The sequence below is a fragment of the Echiichthys vipera genome, assembly GCF_963691815.1.
Source record: "Echiichthys vipera genome assembly, chromosome: 1".
NCBI classification, from domain to species: Eukaryota; Metazoa; Chordata; class Actinopteri; order Perciformes; family Trachinidae; genus Echiichthys; species Echiichthys vipera.
In genome coordinates, this window is record NC_139826.1 from 6,539,943 (window position 1) to 6,562,611 (window position 22,669).

General features: G+C 41.5%; 1 protein-coding gene across 1 annotated transcript in view; it reads right to left on the bottom strand.

Moving 5' to 3' along the window:
* Positions 1-22,669, bottom strand: part of ano1a (anoctamin 1, calcium activated chloride channel a) — a 99,693-nt gene that overhangs the window by 20,334 nt on the left and 56,690 nt on the right. Inside the window, exons 10-20 of the mRNA XM_083914235.1 lie at positions 21,779-21,843; positions 21,077-21,211; positions 16,996-17,156; positions 15,125-15,210; positions 13,439-13,450; positions 9,374-9,445; positions 6,915-6,989; positions 5,209-5,410; positions 4,380-4,491; positions 4,201-4,258; positions 2,256-2,356 (exon numbers count right to left, since the gene is read on the bottom strand). Of these exons, the coding sequence (XP_083770361.1) occupies positions 2,256-2,356; positions 4,201-4,258; positions 4,380-4,491; positions 5,209-5,410; positions 6,915-6,989; positions 9,374-9,445; positions 13,439-13,450; positions 15,125-15,210; positions 16,996-17,156; positions 21,077-21,211; positions 21,779-21,843 (1,079 nt within the window). The remainder of the gene's footprint in view (positions 1-2,255; positions 2,357-4,200; positions 4,259-4,379; positions 4,492-5,208; positions 5,411-6,914; positions 6,990-9,373; positions 9,446-13,438; positions 13,451-15,124; positions 15,211-16,995; positions 17,157-21,076; positions 21,212-21,778; positions 21,844-22,669) is intronic.

Sequence of the window (22,669 nt, forward strand, 5' to 3'; positions counted from 1 at the left end):
CGGGGAACACACTCTCAGACACAGTCTGCAGCCAGAAGGTAGCAGGGTCAGTTGCCTCAAAATGCTCTTTTAATGCAGCATTTCCTTGCAGATCAATCAGCTCAAGCTGTAGAGATCCTGCATGTGCCCACTTGAATGTCTGTGTCACCTCCTTAGAAAATCCTCTGACTTCTCTGATGAGGAAAGGATTCTGGATTAACAGGAGGAGCTGTGGCCCAAGGCAGAAGCTGTTGAACCTGTTACTGAAGTTTTCAATCAGCTTGTTGATGAAGTCAACATAGGGAGAAACATCTCTCTCAACCTGCATCTGTTCCTGCAGTTTTGGGAAGTGTTCACACTCTCCTTCAATATCTTCTTTGAAAATGTCCAGCTTCCTCTGGAAAGAGCTAACAGCTGTCATCAAATCCGCAACTGAATTGTTCTGGCCCTGCAGCTTTAAATTGAGCTCATTAAGATGTGATGTAATGTCAACCAAAAAAGCAACCATATCCATCTTGTGCTGATCTTGCAGAAACAGTGAGAACTGTGTTGCTCTCTGGCTTTTGACCTGCTTTAAGAACGCTTCTATTTCTTTTCGAATAGACCAGAAACGTCCCAGTGCATTGCCTTTACTCAGCCACCTTACATTGTTGTGCAATAGCAGGTCATTGGCATTTGCCTCAACATCTTCCAGGAATTCTCTCAGGAGGCGATGCTGAAGGGATGAGGATGCCCTAAGGAAGTTGATGAGTTTCATCACTGTGTTCATTACATCAGCAAAATGTTCTGATAGAGTGGCACATAGAACAGTCTGATGGATGAGACAGTGGTAAGCAATGAGATCTGGGTTGTCCTCTTTCATCCGGGACACAGCCCCCCGCTCTTTTCCCACCATGGCAGGGGCACCATCCGTGGTGACAGAGACAACCTGCTTCAGATCTATGCCCCTCTTTGTCAGCATCTCTTTTATTGCTGCATATATGTCCTCTCCTCTTGTGTGTGTTTCAAGTGGTGTTACACCCAGCAGGTCCTCACAGAGCTCCTTCTTATCTTTGTGAAAAAATCTCACATACACCAAAAGCTGGGCATTATCAGTAACATCTGTAGATTCATCAATTGCCAAAGAAATGCATGGTGCACTCTGAATGGCTGCATCAAGCTGTGCCAGTACATCATCTGCTAATATTTCTGATTTTCTGGTTGCTGTTGAAGCTGACATCGGGATTTGTTTGATTTTTTCACACATCTCGTCTTTTTGTTTCCCCTCAAATAATGTCTCAGCAACAGCATTTAAGCACTCCTTCACAACTGTCCCATCACTAAATGTTTTTTTGTGTTGCCCTAAAATCCACGATACCTTTAGAGAACATTCGTTTGCACGTTGCTGGGCTGTAAATGTATGCGTGATGAGTCGGGTAGACCTGTCATACTGGGCTTGCAGTTCGGTTATTTTGCGTGCCCTCAGCTCAGACTTCAGGGGAAAACTTTGCTCAAAAGAGCTGTGCTTCGTTTCGTAGTGCCGCTTCACGTTGCCACTTTTAATTAATGCGACGTTTTCGGAGCATATGAGGCACACTGGTTTTGAACTGCCTGCCGGAAGAATGAACATAAACTTCTCCGTCCATTCATCTTTAAAACAACGGTTTTCCGCATCGACCTTCCTTCTTTTGGAACAAGCCATGTCTCTTCCTCTCTGCTCTGGTGCGCCGGCCGAGCAGAGTAAACAAAGGATTTGATTGGCTCAACGGAGTGAAGCTATTGCCGTATTAACTCGAGTAGCAGCGCCCGCCGTCTATAGTTGCGACCGTCAGAAAAAATGCTCCATGAAAATCGTCTATTCTCGTTAATTTATCAGAGATTGGTCACGGCTCACGGGTCCGGACAGAACCATCACTCGGTCCGGGTCCGGACCGAGGTCCGCCATTTGGTGATGCCTGGTCTATACATTTCACATGTGGCCCAGTTTAGAATGTCCCTTTGGTGACCATGTGATAAAGAGTACATACAGTACGTTGCTGTGTATTGTAAGGACTGAGCAAGACAGAGAAAACTGCAGGCTGATAAAGTTTGTCAAGGTGTTGTCTAGCTCTCAGGTAAGTGTGTCTGAAAACCAGACAGGCATTTAAATGATTCATCTGAGGCGAAAGTACAACTGAGTGGGTGTGCATAATTCTTTCTGTGGCTTGCTGAACCCACATATTGTGATCTGCTCAACTGCTCAGCTTGTGTTCTGTTTGTTAGCGCCATGGGAAAGTGTATGTATATCGTGCACTCACGGTATGCCGATCTCAAACAGGTTGTTCTGGATGAGCTGCTTGCCAAGCATAGTGATGCACAACTGGATGCACAGCTCCATGAGGCAGCCAGCATGGGCACACTGGAGAGGGAGAAAGGGAAATCAGTGGGGAGTGAAACCAGGAAAAACAGACCAGCCACTTTATGTAACGCTACATAAAGATCCATCCTGCTGACATGAAAATAATATATATATTTTTACCATTAGTGTGATGTACTACAGAAATATAAAAGAAGAGATCGTTCTTTAACCTTCATGTTTGAAGATAAGTGCTCTCAAAATTAGAAATTCATTCAAATGTGTAACTAAAACGAAAACTCAACTGACGAATAGTCCATGAGCAAATCCAAGTCCATGAGCACGGAGTGACTTCATGCGTGTTGGTCGGTTTAGAAGCGTGCGTGAGTGTAAATGTATCTTAGAAGCATTAAAGATTGAAATCTGATCGCTCATCGTCTCCTCTGCTCTTGTGATAACAGCAGCTAAAGTTACAATTTGCTCTCTCTCTCCTTAAAGCAACAAGCAAAACCCACTCCAGTTCTACAGATCAAATGGGACGCTGTTATATCTGATATTCTGTTTTTCTAATCACCAACTAATCCCATGTGCAGACCCAAACCAACAATGCACTGCTCCCACTATCTAAAGATGCATATATATTCTTACTCTGTGCCATAGAGCTCCATTGTTGTAAACCTATTAAAAACACACCAATTAGCCACACTGCTGCACTGGGTATAGTGATGGGCAAAAGAGGCTTCATGGAGCCTCATGAGCCATGAGTTCATTAACCATTGGCTATGAGCTAATTAGCTTTTTTTACTCCTGCCACAACTGCTCACTAAAGCACCAAATGTGGAGTAATCCGGCACTGAGAATATACAACAAATTACACACAACAAATACACAATTTGAGTAATGTCTGTTACACACGGCAGTACAGCATTATCTGTATCTGTATCTATATCTGTTTACCATATGAATAATTCCATACTCGGAGTGGGCCTAACCCGGAAGTGGGCTGGATTTAACCCGGAAGTGGGTCGAGTTGTCTTGAAATGGCTTGCAGGGCTTTAACCAGTATGTTATTTTAAGCATGCAATCGATATGGTTGATCAGAAATAGTTCTATTTATTGCTGATTATAAAACTATTTCCAGGACAGCGTCAGCATTGAGCTGCAGATCAATGGTTTTGATCACGACAGCAAACAAACTATTTACACAAGTTTACAACAATGAATACAACACATGAATGTAATGAACAAGAGTTTACATACTCAACATAACTTTCTTTTTCTAACTTTTCATTTTTTTATGATCGCAGATTTTTTAAATTTCCACACCAGGTGTGTGTGTGTGTGTGTGTGTGTGTGTGTGTGTGTGTGTGTGTGTGTGTGTGTGTGTATGTGTTTGTGTGTACATGGGAGAAAGAGAGACCGAGCATGCAGCAAAGAGCACGCAGGTCACAATCCGACCCGGCCGCTGCAGCGCTCATTTTAACGAGCCCGTGCAAAGATGTGCGTGCACAGATCATTTTCTGCTCTGCGTTCTATTTCACCACTGGATAAAAGTGTCTACTCTACTTCCCTGTGTTGTTGTTCCGTTTGTTCTACCACACGTCACCTGCTGAGAGCAACATACAATCAGCAACCGGGCTTCTCTCAGGTTTTTGAGCAGCCGTTTTTTGGCCCTGCTCTCCAACAGGGTCAACAAACGGCTCCTCGAGCGACTTATATGCAAATTAGGGGCGTTTTCCTGAAATAGACCCGCCTTATTCGGGGTATTTGGCCCTTATCGAAACGCAGCTATTCTTAGTAATCTTCGGTAGACTCTGGGCTGAGTTTCACATACACAGGATGTGTTGACTTATATAACATATGGAATAAAAACAGTCATAAGCTTTAAGATGCACGGTGTGAATTACCTCTTCCATCCTGTACGATCCAACCACATACAAGTAGTTTCCAGGCCGCCCAACAAGCCTGTGAACCAGACACAACCATCACATGTTGTACGTGATATGAGGGAAGCAGGTTAGAGCATGATGCAGGTATTTCAAATGATCAACATAAAAAAAAATGAGCAGAGAAGTCATTGTTTTACCTGCCCCTGAAAAAGGCCAAATAGACAATGGGTGTGAATGCGTTGACAAACTTCAAGATAAATGTTTTGAAGATGAGGCGCTCTTCGAAGCTCTTGTCTGTCTTTGGAACCTCTGAAAAAGAGACAGACAACATGTGACTTAGTTATCTCACACTTTTCAATCAATTCATCCAGTGGCACTGCGATGATAAAAGACTGCGGCAACTCATGAGAAACTCAAAGAAAAAAGTAAAATGACTGTTTATGTCAAAGGAGTCTGGTGGCTCTGATGAGAGCATAGATGGATATTATACTACTACTTCCTCAGTTCCCCGCTGGGAAGGTCTTTCTGACAGCAAGGTAAAGCAGTGAAATTATTCAAAAGTATAGTGTTGAACCCTTTTTAGGTCGATAAAATGTGTTTAACTGCTGCCCCCGTAGGAGTAAATTGCTTAGGTTACATATCGGGACTGTCCTGCTTCAATGAAAGGTTCATTCTCAGTGTTTGTGACCTGGAACTTTCCACGTCACACTCCTGTAAGTGTGTCTGTGATTGGTTTCCAAGCTCATTGTGATGTCACAGAATCGTGCTGGTACATAGATACCAGCTGAACTGAGAATAAGGTGAACTCCTTTAACCACTTAAATTTGAAAACAAACTGCATATTGATGCTCAAACGTCACAGTAGAGCAACAATACCATTTATGCATCAAACATCAAACACAGATATAAGATTCATTAGTCTAGTTACAAGACCATCTCTGATCCAGGCATTCTGTAGTCAGAAACTGGTGTCTGGATTAAGGACCAATCTTGCCTTTAAGGGGCCAACGGTGAAATGTGCCTCACCCAGTGTGGTGAGCCAGCGGGCGATGGCGGCGTAGATTTCATCTAAGATAATGATGACAATGAGGTTGATGATGGCAGCGGTGGTTTTGACTGTGGCTCTGATGTTGGACCGTGCCGCAGGGTAGTTGCTCATGTGCAGAGCTGCCTTAATGCTTATCCGGTACAGGATGACCCCGAAAACTATGGCAAACGTCACAAGGATCTAAAAATAAAGGGGAGAAGAAGAACACCAAGTCTGACACTGTGCTGATCATTTGACAAAACAAGAGGAGGAAGAAGATATGTAAAGAGTCACTGCAGGTGACACACATTGAAAACCCAATCTGAAATTTTCCAATTTTATTTCCAAAACATTTACTCCAAAGGTAATATAGTAAGTCTTAATATAGTGTATAAGTCCAGTAGAGAGAGGCTTAGTCCAGGATGTCAAACCAGGTAGAAACCTGTCAAAACATGCCACACGTGTTTACTGGTGTTGTATACAATACAAAATAATAAGGGTACCTGTCCTGACGTGCATCATTACCTACCTGAGCCTGTATTTACTGTATCAATATATCTGTGTACATGGAAGCAACTTCTGCTGCACTTTATGGGGGTAAAGTCTACCCCTTCCAGACCAAAAATATGTATGATAGTGAACGGTGAGATAATTTTTTGACCCCGTTTGACTTGTGCCATGAATTACACATGATGTTTGTCAATATAAAAGATATTTACGCAAGTCAAGAATGTCACAGGGGATCTTTAAAGTGTTGATGGCTGAAATCCACAGGGCACACAACAGACATCTGCAGTAGCATGCAGCATCCCTATTTTTTTTTTAAAAAAGGGTTCTATGTTCTCCAGTCTATTATTTTCTTCCACAATCAGTGCCGAATTCCCCGACAAATAGACCTATGGAGACCCTAATCCTCCCCCCTAACCCTGACCCTCATCCTAACGCTAACCGTAACCTCTAGCCCTAACAAAATGCTGAATTAAACCTGCGAAGGTAGAGGCTTATGCAACCGGAGAACATAGGGATGACCCCGCAAGCAAGGCAATGTAGATTGGAGGGGGCAAGAGGTGTAGTTCACTGAGTGGTTTCGCACAAAAGTGGTACTTTGCACAATTAGTAGCTTCTTAAAGGACACTGATTGGCCGGGTCTCCGTGGCTTTGAACACAAACGCATTACTTGAAGCCTGACAAGATGTTTTTTCATTTAATATGTGATCCTGTGATTCTCTCGTGGTCGTGTGATCACGTGGGGCGGCTGTGGCTCAGTTGGTAAAGCGGGTTGGCCAATGGCTGAAGGGTGGCCTAATTGTGTCATGGTTGTTGTGTCCTTGGGCAAGACACTTCACCCACCTTGCCTCGTGTGAATGTGCATGACTGCTGTATGTTTGAGTAGGTGGTCAGAGGGGCCGTAGGCGCTGAATGGCAGCCACCCTTGCGCCAGTGGCTACTATTCTCACATGTATGATTGTGAGAATAAATGGAACCTTGGACTCTGTAAAACGCCTTGAGGACTGAGAAAGGGGCTTTAAATAAATCCAATCCATTATTATCTTGTGATCTTGAGAATCCAGCTACCGTGCAAGACCTGTATCATCCCTGTACACTCTCTTGTAAACTCATTGTGCCTTTAAAGTTGAAGTTGAGAAGTTGAAGATAGTTAAAGTTGAAGTTGCAGTCACACTGCAGGGAGACTGTTGCGACTCACCATGAAGCCCATCATCACCACAGTTGTCAAGTAAGCTGGCATTCTGTCTGTACATGTCAGCTTCACCTTCTCACCCTAAAACACACACAGCACACAGAGTTAAGAGAGGGACATAAGGTACACAGCGTGCCTGAGACATTAACTCCATCTCCAGCTGCTTTGACCTATGCGTCATATGTGTCTGTCTGTAGCAGCTCTTACTGCTGTGGGCACGCAAATGCACACACACACACACACACACACACACGCACACACCATAAACAGACCATAACCAGACACACATACTATGTGGCTGCAGTGGAGCACAGCTAATTCCGCCCTAAGCTATCATGTCACATTCAAGTCTACTGAGAATTGGGTCAGAAATCTCAGGCGACTGTGTGTGTGCGTGTGTGTGATATCTTGTGTATTTGATGAAAAGAAAGACGTGACCTTGGTACAAGTCAAAAGGCTAATAATCAAAATGAACATGCTCGACTCTAAACGTAGTCAGGACTCCAGAACATGTCATGTTACATGTGTCAGTGCTTTTTACTACATGGAGTACAAACATGTCGCAGTGTTTCATCAGCACTTTCTCTTCAAAATGCTGATGAAGCTGCCATTCAGTTGTGTTCCTACACTAGTCAGTGCTGATTGCATATGTCCTGAAAGGTGTAAGCTGCTGAAGGACATTGAAGAGCTTGTCAGAATATCACATTTGAAATATTTTAAAGAAGTCTGAAAGTAAAGAATCAGGATTTTTTAATTGCAGTAACAAGTTAATATATTGAGGTATTCCTATATTTATATATATATATATATATATATATATATATATATATATATATATATATATATATATATATGTATGTATGATGTTCAAATGTGGTGATCAAACCTAAAAAGAAGAACCTTGTTTATTTCTTTCTGGCTGAATAATTTACCACTTTAGTAAGTATAACACCTATAGGATTATGGGCCTAACAAGTACAGTAGAGAATCTTAAGCCCGGGAGCTGGGTAACAGAAGACAAACAGTGTCTAGATAAATTAATTTCGTACATACTTTCATAACATCCAGAATAGATTACTGAAACATACTTTTTTCTAGCCACCTAAGACAGGAGCAAAAGGTCTCCAATACAACCATCCAGTGAGTCCCGTGACCCTTGGTTACTGTTGTTTGGCCCGGTAAGCGCTCGTAAACCGACATGTCAAAATGGCATTTTCAACGATATCACTGAGTTAGATTGCAGAGGAAATAACAGCCATTTTCTGGAGTATTAGTTATCAGAGATATCAGGGAGACGTAGATGGACAGGACTACAATATGAACTTGAGAGCTACTTTCTAAATATAACATTAATTTCTTGGCAGGGTATTGTGAATTAAGAAGATGTTAAAATCCAGGTCCCAATACAAGAGTCAGGCATCACACATCTTGACAACTCACTCAAGAACAACAACGTTCTTGTACAGCAGGGTAAATCAATATATTGTTTTATTTTCAGCTAACGTTATATATGATATAATCAGAAACCTGATGGGGTGTGCTGTTAGCAATGTACTAGCTAAAGTGCAAGTCTGTAACACTATGCCGAGCGCAAATGAAATGCAGAAACTGGAAGACCTGCTTGCGTGTTCAAGGAGAAAATATTTTTCTCTTGAAACATTATTGAGAATTGAGTTTGTTTGTTTGTATAGGTTTATGAGGAGACGGTATAACTTTATAAGAGGAAGACAATGTGACGGCATTGCTCCACCAGTGTTATGAATGGAAACATACATACAACGTGTTAACGTACATTGAACAGCATCACCCCAGTGCACTGGGATGAGGGAAAAATAACCCGGAGCTGAATGCGCCTTTCAGACCAAAGCTTTGCATAAATCTACTAGGATGTTTCGGAATTTGCAAGGGAGGTAGAGTGGGTTGTCCACTCATTGCAGGGACTGCGCTTTGATCCCCGGCTCTGCAAGACACTGAACCGAACCAAATAGCATGTTGCCATCCGTGTGCATGTGTGTGTGTGTATGTGTCAATGAGAGGCTAAATTGTAAAGTGGTTTGGATAAAAGCACTATATAATTGGAGTCCATTTAGCTCATCTGTTGGGAACGGCTTAGCGATGGGAGAGCTGCAGAGAGAGGCCTTTATTTTGAAATTCTTTATTTTCCTGCCTTTTCCAGAAAACTGCCTACCTCAGTTTTGTTCAACAACAGCAAATGTAAAATTAGAATGGGTGAATGAGGGGCTGATAGGATCAAGAATCAAATATTCTTTTTGTTACACATTTTCAGAAAATCTTGGACACCCAATACAAGCCTGTCATTAAAGCCTGTTCTAACATTCTCTCAGGCAGGGCAATCCAAAGCCTTGATGCCCAGATTACTGATTTATTGCTTTCTAAAATGACTCATGTGACTGTGCAGGTATCTGTGAGAAACACAGCTACAATTTTGACTAGATGGGTTTTACCTTCGGGGTTGAATGTTCCTGCCTCATCGTCTTTTGCATGACCCGGAACTCGTACTCTGCTCGGTTGTAGTCCTGGAAGAGAAATCCATTTAGATGTTGCAGTGCTACTGATGTGTTAGTAAGCAGTAAGTGTACAAGACAATAAACAGTAGAAAATATTATTATGGAATTTGAGAATGTAGAAAGAAATGAAATTAACAGCCAGTTTGCGTGATGTTTTGCAGAATGCTGTGCTTTAATTAGAGTACAGTACTATGCAAGAAAAGAAAGAAATGCATCGACCCACCATGTAAGGATTAAGGAGAGGACTTCAACTAAAAACAGACTGTGGTTTCAAGCCGGAATAGCCTGAGACAACTTTTAACTTGTGTAAAAAACTACTAAGTTACGCTGCTGATGTGTCACTTTATATTTAGTGTAGTCTTTCTGTATATTCTATGTGTATATTTTCTGTATCTTTCTGAATTTTTCTCCATCAGCTACGCACAAACACCAGGTCAAATTCTGATTCTGATATGTTTACCCAGGCTTTTAGTTATCCAGGCTAACAGCTAAGCTAACAGCTACCTTCTGCTTCCAGTCTTTATGCTTTGCTAGGCTACCTAAACCTGTCCTTGTACAGTATGTGTGTATGCAGTGGTCACAGACTGATATCCATCTGACTCTGTAAGTCAGCAACCATACACGTTCCAAGCTACATTATGTGGCATGTCCATATGCCCTGTTAATAGTCATTTCATAGTGAGGAATATATTAACATTTTATGTAGCCGTATGCAGTCAAACGTAAAGGGAGTACTCATATAACAGCAACAGAAATACAGTTTGCCACAGTCACTTTTGGCCTGAGGGTTATGTCAAGATAATACAGATGGACAGACTGGAGTAAGACAGACACAAAAGCTGCAGAGACAAACAGCAAATAACTATCTTGACTTGGGCTACTTCAAGACATGGACTATTGAAAGTAAAACTTGCTCTTGTATTATTTCTTATTCAAAAGCAGAAATAATATTTTTTCTCAAAAACTTCTTCTTATTTTTAACTGCATTAAAGTTGTACTGCATAAGATTTGAGATACCCTGTTTTTAGCGGACTCTATGGTGGTAAGATGTAACTGCAGGTGAGCCTGTTCTTTCAGAGCCTCCATCTTGTCACGTTCACAGTCACTATGTGTTTTGACATCTGTCATACTTCTACCCTTACTACAAGCTGACTCAGAAGTTGGAAGGGAAGGCAGCATAACTGTTGGTGACGATCTAGGACGGCAGACCAACCTCTGTCAGTAGCGTCACTAACATTGCGACTTATTTACATTTAGCCTGCGAATCTCCACAGACACAGATATTGTAACACTCAACAAGTGCTTTCATTAGTGGGTCACATGATTAATTACTATTGTTTTAACTCACTATTTGATAGATAGGAACTTAAAAGGCAATTAAAAAGATGGAAATCTTACAGAGTACAACTTTTACTACTTTTTTGTCTTCCTCAATGTAGAACACAACGTGGACATATCATCCCCATATATAGTTGACATCGTGAACAGTTAGCAAACAGATACACACATGCCCAGACACACAGTAACACTAGGAATTACTGTATTTGGAGACATATTTGACCACCTGAAGAATCTAAGTCCAATATAGAGAGGCAAAGTCCCTCCCCGTCTGGTGTCCCTTTGGGGAAAAAAAGCCCTGAAGTCAACGGAGAGTGACAAATATTTACTTGATGACGTTTGAATTGTGCCATGAACATATGATGTTTGTCAACTGAAAAGATAATTTTGCAAGTCAAGAAGTCACAGTTTTTCATTGGTTTGTCATAGTACCATTTTGTTTTGTGTGACCACTCAGTGAACTACACCTCTGTTGCGCACAATATACTTCACCATGATAGCTAGCTAGCTAGGTGACTTAGCTATGTTTCAGCATGCACAAATGTAGCCTAATGTTATCTTACCTGATGTGTTTTAACTAGCGACTAATGGTCTTTTTATCAGCTCGGAAGCGAAAGAACCAGCAAGGTCCAGTTTTTGTTAGTAACATTACATCCCTGTACACTCTCTTGTAAACACATCAGGTAAGTTAAAGTATTTGCGCGTGGAACAGCTAAGCTAGCTGGCTAGATAGCAAGCAAGCAAGCTGATGTATATTGTGCGAGACAAGAAATGTAATTCATTAAGCAGTTACTCCTAAAATTAAACGGTATTAAGACAAACTGACTTTCTTGACTTCTTTTGAATTGACAAACATCATAGTAATTCATGATTCAATTCAAACGGTATTCAAAAATGATTTGAAATTATCTGTACCCCCCCCCCCCCCCCTGTTCATAACGGCACATAGCACACATTATTTTTGAATAAGGGCCCATGGTGGTCCAGCAGAAGAAGAGAGCCAGGACTTTGCATCAGCCTTGAGAGAGTAATTTCAGAGCCAGGTGATAATTCTCTGTGGTTTCATTACTATAACTCTATACTACCCCTGGTAGTATACAAACACTCATTTTGTTGTAAAGAGTGTGCATTTTTATGCTGATTCAACCTTATAGGAGGGGGGAATTAGAACCAGCTGCTCTGCATATTTGATCTCATGGGGCGGAAGTAGCTCAGTCCATAGGTGACTTGGCTGGGAACCGTAGGGTCGCTGGTTCGAGTCCCCGTGTGGACCATGTATGGAGCCAGTTCATCTCCTGGGCACTTCCGAGGTGCTGTTGAGCAAGGCACCGAACCCCCAACTGCTCGGGGCGCTGGTCACTAGCAGCCCCTTCGCTCTAACATTTCTGTCATGTATAGGCCCTGTTTGTGCATGTGTGTATTCCGGGTCTGTGTGTGTAACATGTATAATAATAAGAGTGAAAAAAATCCAATTTCCCCGTGTGGGATTAATAAAGTAATTCTTCTTCTTCTTTTGCTCCTGATCAAGGTAGTATGGATTTAGGAGAAACATATTTTCAGATATTTGAGAAATTTATGGCTATGACTTACCATTGTCTTCCCAGCCAACATGCCCATATGGGTCCAATAAGGGCCCAAAGGGAGCTTAGAGGGCATGGGCTGGAACTGTGTACTATGTGGGGCTCGTGTATGATACTGAACCACTATGGTAATCCTACTTTGAACTTGATAGCCCCTTCTTACATTGGGTTATTACTTAACAAAACTTCCGTCACTTTCGGGGGAATTTCCACTAGTGGCATCAACGGTGGTTGTCTCAACATTTTCTATTCATTTCCTATGGAGAACAGAGCATCCCCTGGGTGCTATGTTTCCTGACATCTCTGGTGTTAATGTATGTGTCCGAAGCGTTTTTTTTTTTTTCAATTTTTCTCTATGAGCATGAGGCTACCTAGATAAAAGGCACTGGACCCATAAAAAATGCCTGTAGCTCACATTTTGCACCACTTATTCTGTTTGACTCTACAGTTGTAATGGCCAAATGAAGCTTGATGAAGCATTTTCTTTATTTTCTGAGCCCTCTCGATTAAGCTTTCTGTTCCACAAAGAGTTAAAAGCACCCTGAATTTCAATTTCTTGAACCCTTTTCTTTAAACCAAGAGTGCTATCTGATAGGTTCAGAAAATAAAGAAAATGTTTCATGAAGCTTCATTTGGCCTTAACTACTTTAATGGTTTATTATAAAGTACTTCAGTTTGGGACTGAGTGTGCTGCTTGTCTTATGGGAATGGGGGGCACAGTTGTTTCTGTTTAATGGGCAAATATCTAAAAAAAAAATCAAAGTAAAAGAAAAAAGCAAAGAGACGGACTGAGGCAAGAACTATGAGTCAACATCTTGTCCTGTCAACTCTGCTGCCGTAGACACAAACAACAGGAAAAGTACTGTGCTGATAGAGAGAGAGGCTACAGGGATGGCCAGCATCAGGATGAACCTCAGAGAGAAAGAGAAAAGCATTACAGAGGATGTCACGTGAAAAGACCTGATGCAGATTGTTAGACACCTTGAGGGGGAGAAGGCTAGTGTTAGCAGCTGCAGTATCTAAAACAGCAAGTCAAAAAGAAAGACAGTAAGTTAAAGCCAAGTAAAACGAGTCGGATCCAAACCTTATGTTCCTCCTGTGAAATACACCACACACATAAACACAGAAGGAAAAGATGTCAGTCAGCAGTCATCGCCTCTGAAGATTAAAACATTTCAATGTCACTATTAGAACAATACAGAATAATGATAAAAGCAGGAAGAAGGTAGTAGTGCACTGTTCCATTTCATTCTTTTTTTAAAGAAACGTCTGAGGATGTGATGTTTGTGTGGGAACATTTTTGCTGAGGGCTGACTCACTACAGAGCGCACTCAAAAAACAGAGGAGGCACATTCACATGTAAATATTGACCTTTATGTCATCCTTATTACTTTGTGACTTTTAAGTGGGTGCAGTGATAAACACGAGTTCTTCATACAGTATGTCCATAAAAGTGTCATCAGTTGGTACTAGGAGTTGGAAATATCCTATCCTAAAAAATGGTTCAGTTTGCAAAATTTGAAGATTCAAGATTTGGCAGCCCTGTCTTTGAACTGCATTCTCAAGAGGGAAACGTATTGTCTACCAGATTACATTTTTCTTTGACAAATCACAAATACATCTGTACTGTTGGTACTGTTGCACTTTTGTAATGTACTTGTATGTAGCTTAAGTTATGTAACAAACATACTGATCTTTTCCTAAACCAAGCTAAGTTTTGTTTCAATTCACAACATTAACTGTGTGTTTAAAACTGAAAACATTCAACATGCACCTGTCGCTGGTTCGAGGACATGTTGAAACAAAGGTAATCTGGGGAAAATACGTTTCCCTCTAAAAGCAATTAAGAATGTAGTTTAGTTGTATTGGAACGTAATCTTAAGACGGAGTTGGATTCGGAGACGCAGGTGTTTGTCCCAATTTTATGTTTCAAATTTTCTTTCAACAATATCCTCAATGTTACGGAAAATGAAAGCGCAGGACTCTCCCGCATGTTCCAAACCGGTTTAAATTCTACTACATTTAGGAAAATTCATGCTTTTTCCGTCAATTTGGAATGGCAGACAGGTCAAAGTACTGTTATACCCATGAGCCTTGACCGCCATTGGTATGGAGAGGAAGTCAGTCACCAGTCGTGTTGCAATTCAGTTGTCAAGTGAATTTTAAGCGATCTTTTGAAATGTTGCAAAAAAGAAATTTGAATTAGGCGTGTTTCCATCAACTGGTTTGGATCAAATAATTACAGGACACAGGGTAGTTTGATCAGAAGTTGGCGCTATAGGCTAGTCATGGCTGCAATCTGTCAGTAAACCAAAAGTTCTGCTGGAAGCGAGGGAAACTGTTTAATATTTAATGTAATGTTTAATTTTTAGTCTACAGGATGTGTAGTCGGTGGGCTGAAATCAACACATATATGGCCCATTTAAAAATGTAATTATCTTTTTTACGCCACTATCACTACATCAGACATCGGCTCAGCCAAGAAGTAGTTCCAGCATATAACTTCCTTTAAAACCTTCTTTGCATTTCAGTTTTTGTTACTTTTAGAGAACAGTCAGCTAGCTGCTGTTTTTTCCTGCTTCCAGTCTTTATGCTAAGCTAACCAGCTGGCTGTGGCTTCATATTTAGTGTACAGACATTAGAGTGGCATGGATCTTCTCATCGAACTCTTGGCAAGGAATGAATAACCCTATTTCCCGTAATGTCAAACTGTTGTTTTCAACCTTTCACTCGTGGGTGTATACAAAAGTTATTTGTAGCATTTTCTCACCTCCTCCTCCTCTCCGAAGCCTGTCAGGTCCCAGACATAGTTGAGTCGCATCTGCCGTCTCTTCCAGTGCTCCATGAAGAGAACCGCTACAGAACCAAACACAACACAGGCTCAAACACCATCTTTTTGACATGTCTCTATAAATAACAAGGAATATGGAGTGTGAACATGGAATCACATTCTGTACATATTAAATCAACAGTTTTACATTTGATAAGCGGATGTGCTTTTTGTATGCCTTCAGTAGTGATGGTCTGTACGGCCACTTGTAGATGTGTCAACTATGGAAGGTTCCTACATGATATCACAGAATGGTTTTAGACACTAATTTGGTTATACCATGGTCTGGGTGAATACTCTGAATATCTGACGGGTGTCCATTATAAGATGTTAATTAATGCATTACCATATATAATTTATTGGTAACACAACAAGCTAACATCTCATTTACAACACTGAGTGTAGTCCTTCAGTGCTTTTGACAGTAGGCTACACACAGCGTATTATTTGTTCATGACAATCTTGATATTGATTTGGGGATAATAATATGGCTGGATAACTAGCTTGTCTCTTTGTTAAACATACTGTCAAATTATATTTACTGTTTCTCAACCAAACACAATGTTTTTGACTCTTAATCTTGCTAACATAGGCTTAGCCTTAGAGTTCTGACACATAGAAATACCGCCTGTTGCAGAGTCACATCTAAGGTCCATCCTATTTACTGAGGCAGCGAATGTTTCCATTGCATATATAAGAACCTTATGGGATAGGAATGCTTGTTCAACGTATTCCTCAAATCCTCAAGTGTTACCAGGGAAAGTTGGGATTTACTGGGAGTTAATGTTGTAGAAAATGAACTTTAAAATGCATGTAAATGTTCTGCAAGAAATGTTCTTTGGCACGTGATCATGGCATAAGCAGGTTAATGCCTAAAAATCAGGAATTAATGGACCCTTACTGGTTTTATTGATGTTAGATGACTGACACAAGTTGTGACAAATCATCAGTTTGCACATACTTAACCTCACTATATGCTATGGCACTAACAATACAATGATGATAATATTTAAATAATGGAAATCAAAAGCAGGATTGGCCTTTCCCCCATTTTAAATAAAGACTAAAACATTTTTTTAAATTGAAACTCAAATCAAACTGTTTCAATAAAAACAAAATGAACGGTGGATTTGTAGAATGGTGACACTCGTAGTAATTTGGGATTAATCCACATTTGGTGCTGTAGTGAGTATTTGTAGCAGCAGGGCAGTGTGTGTGTGTGGGATTGACTCAAAATAAACTACAGTGTGTGTGTGTGTTGATGGTTATGAAAGAACATGTTACCAAGTGCAACAGTGTGGCTCACTGATTTGTTTTTATAGTTTAAACTGCAGCATGATGAAGTACTTTCCATTTGTATACGTGCACATATTTTTTCTTTTTTGCTACTGTAATGATTTCCAACCAGGAGAAGTACATTCAGTTTCATGGTATTCTCCCTCATCAGGTGTAGAGTCTGTGAGCCCAGATGGCAGACGTGCTGTGACTCTGTCAGACACGAAAGCTTCATCTAAATACAGAACACCTCCCTGGTCTGAAGGCCTGCTGCTGCTAACAGATGGCAGTGTGTATTGGCAGAACATCAGAGGAGCACCAGCTCTGCGTTTACTCAGGAGTTACCTTTGCAGATTTCTAATGTAAACTCCATGTGCACCTGAGGTGCAGTTTTCTGCCAAAGCTGTACTCAATGGACAAAATGGGCATAGCTCTTAAACTGCACAGCTGGTGTCTGTAACATTCTACTTATCTACTTGACTTTATTGAACTCTTTGGTCGCAGTTCGCATGGTTGGATGCAAAATGTGTCCTTACCCCATAGGGCCATGAAGATGGAGAAGAAGACAGTGGCTGGGTTATCAAACAGGTGGCTGGCTCTGGCTGTACCACACGCTGTCACCAGCTTCCAGTAGCTGCAGGCGCGGTCGCACAGCGGACACATGGTGATGTTGTTCCTGGCATCACAAATCTCCATACTGACAAGACAGGGATGGATGGAAGACATTCATTACTGAAAGGGGGGAAGATTGGATTAATGAGATGGTATCATACATGATATAACACATTATTAGAGGGAAGCAACATGTTTTTGATGACATATGGAGACATTTTATATATTTTTTCAAAACAATACACCAACGTTGGTAACGTGCTACAGCAGGAGGAAGCTCTGAGAGAGTAGAATATCCATACGGTGTGATATAATGTCCAGGGAAACTCCCTTGAAATGCATCAATGTTATAACTATATATAACTATAACTATTTGTTTATTTAATCAATATGCAATGTGCATATATATGTGTGTGTACATGTATGTGTATCTGTGTCCATGCGGGCTTATATGTGCTGTATACCATATCCAGGGTTCTGTTGTTATCAACATTAGTTTTTTATTTACTTATTTTTGTTCTATTTAGTTTTTTTGTTTTTATTGTTTTTAACACCCTTTTCTTATTCTTATTTGGAGACTGGAGGAGGGGATGGGAGGGAGAACAGGGAGAAAAGTTTGCTTTGTTGATGTTTGATTCGCTGTAGTTTGCAAACAAAAAACTGATAAATACAACAATACAAGAGTTCAGATTCAGGTGACAGGCAAAAAAAGTGCTTCTGCATGCTGTCCATCTAAAAGAGGGGTCATGGCACATCGAGCATATATGTACACACATGCTTATTTGTTTTAACAGCTAACATTGGGTGTGAGGCTAGTACCTCCAGGACGGTTCATCGATCAATAGACAGGGCTTACACGTAGAGACAGCCATTCACACTCACATTCACACCCACAGGCCGAGAAACCTGACCTGCAGGTCTTTGGATTGTGGGAGGAAACCCACGCTGGTATGAGGAGAACATGCACACACAGAAAGGCCCGAGCCTCCTTTCATAATTCTAATTATATATTATATGTTTGAGATGTACAAGGACAAACAAACAACAAAAAAACAGGTTAGAGGCGTTTTAATGGGCAAGTGACACTGGCAGGCCAAGAGCTGCATCGCACATATTATATGTGATGTTCAGAACGTACTAAAGCTCAGTGAATGAATATCTGTTTGCTATTTACTGCTTTTTTCTACAATAAATAAATAAAACATAGTAAGTGGAAATCAATCTTTTCTATGTGGTGAATCATTATTAAAAAAGCACAACGAACAAACAATAATATGATCTTGAGAATCACTGCTCTGAAGTTACCTTTTTTCATTTACAGCTTGGGGAGAACATTTGATTCTGTTTCCCAATATCCAGATTAATCTAATATGACATACACGGTATAATATAATAATAATATAAGGGAGGATGTAAGAGTTAGCTTCAGACTGATTATGCCGATCTGGATAAAATAACCTCTCACATATGTGACTTTACAATATGAGATCAATATGAATTGTTTCGTGGAAAATCAATTGAGAATCTGCTTTTGGATCATTTTAGGCAGGTTTGGACTTATGTAGCAAGTAAAATACCTGATATGAAACCTTCATAAACGGTTTCCATGAAATACACTGTATCATCATATTGCCAAACACTAATTGATATGCTCTCTTCAATGTCTGTAATGACTTGGTGTTGCAATAAACCTAAAGCTTTAGCGTGTTTATATGAATAGGTGGAGTCAAGGTGGAGTCTAAGCCTGGTGTTTACTGTCAAGCACATACCGCACCCCAAGAAATCTCCATCTTAACAAGCCATTTGTTCTGCTGTTCATTTTCTACACCAAGTGAAACAAAACTGTCAGTGTTTTTGTAATAACGTCACCCTGTTTTCAGTACAAACCAACAGGTTACTAACTGCGATAGCAACGTGTATTGTGTATGTGTGTGTGTGTGTGTGTGTGTGTGTGTGTGTGTGTGTGTGTGTGTGTGTGTGCGGGTCTGTGGAGTTTTGGAACATTTTGCCAGGTGTTTATATGTCCATCTAGAGTTTAGATTCCACCACGACCACGTCTCGATATCCTGTCCATGAAAATCACGAACAGGATTGGTGAGAAAGCACACCCCTGGCGGAGGCCAAACCCCACCGGGAATGAATTCTACTTACTGCCGAGGATCCGGACAAAGCTCTCGCTTTGGGTGTACAGAGATTGGATGGCCCTCAAGATTGATCCCCTAACCCCATACTCCTGCAGCACCTCCCACAGTATCTCCCGAGGGACCCAGTCATATGCCTTCTCCAGATCCACAAAACACATGTAGACTGGATGGGCATACTCCCAGGCCCCCTCCAGGATCCTTGCGAGAGTGAAGAGCTGGTCCGTTGTTCCACGTCCAGGACGGAATCCACATTGTTCCTCTTCAATCTGAGGTTCGACTATAGGACGAACCCTCCTTTCCAGCACCTTGGAGTAGACTTTACCAGGGAGGCTGAGTAGTGTGATACCCCTGTAATTGGCACACACCCTCTGTCCCCCTTTTTAAAAAGAGGAACCACCACCCCGGTCTGCCACTCCCTTGGCACTGTCCCAGACTTCCACGCAATGTGGAAGAGACGTGTCAACCAAGACAGCCCCTCCAAACCCAAAGCTTTCAGCATTTCTTGACGAATCTCATCAACCCCTGGGGCTTTGCCTCTGTGGAGTTGGTTGACTACCTCAGTGACTTCCGCCAGAGATATTGACTATGATTCCCCATCAGCCTCCAACTCTGCCTCTACAGAAGAGGGCGTGTTAGAAGGATTAAGGAGTTCCTCAAAGTGCTCCTTCCACCGCCAGATTACCTCATCAGCGTCCCGTCCTTACTGTAAACAGCTAAGACGGTTACCCGTTTCCCCCTTCTGAGGTGCCGAATGGTTTTCCAGAAGCACCTCGGTGGACTTCTCCGAACTTCTCCCACACCTGCTGCTTTGCGTCTGACTCAGCGAAGGCTGCAGCCCTTCGGGCCTGTCGGTGCCTTGCAACCGCCACCGGAGTCTCCGGAGGACTCCCTCTTCAGTCGGAAAGCTTCCCTGACCACGGGTGTCCACCACAGTGTTCGAGGGTTACAGCCCTGTGAGGCACCTAAGACTTTGAGGCCACACCTCACCGCTGCAGCTTCAGCAATGGCAGCTTTGAACATAGCTGAACATAGCCCACTCTGGTTCAATGCCCCCAACCTCCACAGGGATGCCAGAAAAGCTTCGCTGGAGGTGTGAGTGTAAGATCTCTTGGACAGGGGACTCCTCCAGACGTTCCCAGTTCAACCGCACTACCCATTTGGGTTTACCCGGTCTGTCCAGAATCTTCCCCCATCCTCAGAGCAGCCACATGGAAACACGCCTAATGTTATAAAACGCAACATTGTCATGCGCACTCTGCGCTTTTTGGCTAGTACACCACGTGTCTCCTCCACTTGCACGCATCTCACCGGGACTGGATCGGGCTCAACAGAACGTGCACAGGCTTGGGTTGGATTTTTTGGGCCCAATCTCAGCTTTATGTTTGTCTGTCTGTCTGTCTGTGGACAGTTTTTGTTGCTGTGATAAAGTCTAATTAAAAATAAAGGTTGAGGATGTGGGTTAACCTGGAGCAGTGAGGAAGTAAAAAGCTTTTTTGTGAGTTTTTTTCTGGCAAAAAAAAGAAGAGGTACATCTGGCCTGAAGCGGATTGTTCCGGTAAGATTTCTGACCACTGCCTTGAAAAGACTGTCAATGAATTTCAACACAAATCAAAATCACTCTGCATGTAAAACCCTAGTAGGTTAGTGCAGGTAACCATCAGTTAAATCAAGACCTTATTGTGCATCACAACAACTTTCAAATGGACCTCTGTGATGAAGATACACACTGACAAAGTTAACGCAGATATAGTAGGAGAAGACAAAAAAGAGAGACATTACTTAGAAGATATTTAGTGAGTTAATTTAGTAAATGAAAAACATATGCCTGGGGAATGTATGTGTGAGTGTGTATATTGTGTACCTGGGTATATTATCATCGACAGTGGCACAGCCATAGAGGAATACAATGACTCCAACGATGGCTGCAGGGATCAGCATTTGTGTGTAGACTCCTAACCAGGCGAAATACAGTCCAACCTTCTCCCCGAAATACTTCCTGTAGAAGGACATACCAGAGGTGAAAGGTTTTACACCATCACTGTCAAATTACCTGTGATACTGTACTATCATAACATCTTTTCCTTTACAGTCCTTTACTTTACGATCTGGTAAAGCCACATTTCTTTTAGATCCGTCCCTTCTTGCTGTCTTTGGATTTTGTAAATCATTTTCCCATCAGAATCTCACTTCCTCCACCAACGGCATAATCCCATTTTCTGTAGCAATTTTGCAAACAAGATCATTTCATGACCCCTTACACAATGATTTGACGATGCATCATCTTGCTTGTTATGTGTAGAGTGTGACATCAGTGCTACATTCTCTGAGCAGAGTGTGTTTGATAAGAAACCACCTCAGATGTAGCCCACACTCCCAGTCCCTTTCCTCAGCTCTGACTATTGTCTCTGTAGAAGAGCATCATGCGTCAGTGGCGCATCGATCTGCTTGGGAGAGTCCTCATCTGTCTTTCTTGCCTGCAGGCTGTTCAAAGCAGGCAATGCTGCTGAGAATGTGTCTGTAATTTACCTGATGGTTGTGACAAAAGCTCTGCTATTGATCTGACCTGATGAGTCCAATAGGCTGGTACTTGTAGAAGGCACTGTAGCTGGCCCACTGCTCGTACAACAGCTGCAAAGAGAAACAGGAGTCAGTAATTACCGTGAATGCTCATAAATCAAACTAACTGTTTTATTGTCACATACAGTACAATTGTGCACAGCACAACACAGTGAAATTTGATCTCTGCATTTAACCCCTTGCTAAGTGTTAGGATGCTTGGGTGTCAGTGTGTCGCTCAGGGACACTTTAGTTAAATTTTATTTTATTTATAGTGCCAAATCATTACAAACGTTATCTCAAGAAAATTGACATAAAGAGTAGGTATTCACACTCTATTACGATTTCATGATTTACAGAGACCCACAATTCCCCCATGAGCAGGAACAAGTTGCACTATCTTTAATAATAATAAACACTTGGACCTGCGGACAGAAGGGGATGGAACAGAACCACAAGTTTAAAGGGCAACCGCCACAGCCGCCTTAATATATCATATAATAGGAGACATGCAATCATCTGCGAGTTTTTCTGTTTTATGAGTATCACATTTTAGTAAGTCAGATGTTTGTTTGTTACAGCAAACAAAATATTTCCTCCATTTCTTCCTTTTGTCTTGATTAATTCAGCTTAATATATATTTTCTGAGAGAAAATAGTGTTTCTATCCTCTAATACTTTCACTTCCTTCTACTTGATAAAGGAGCTGTACCCGGCATTCAGAGCATTAATCAGGCAGCAAAAACACATTTTCTATGTAATGATATAGTGGAGTAATGGCGTCCTGAGCAGAGAATGAAGTAACTCCTCTGTTCTTTGTGTGTGTGTGTGTGTGTGTGTTTGTGTGTGTGTGTGTGTGTGGCCATGACAAAATGTTGGTATTGGGGAACTGTCTGTGT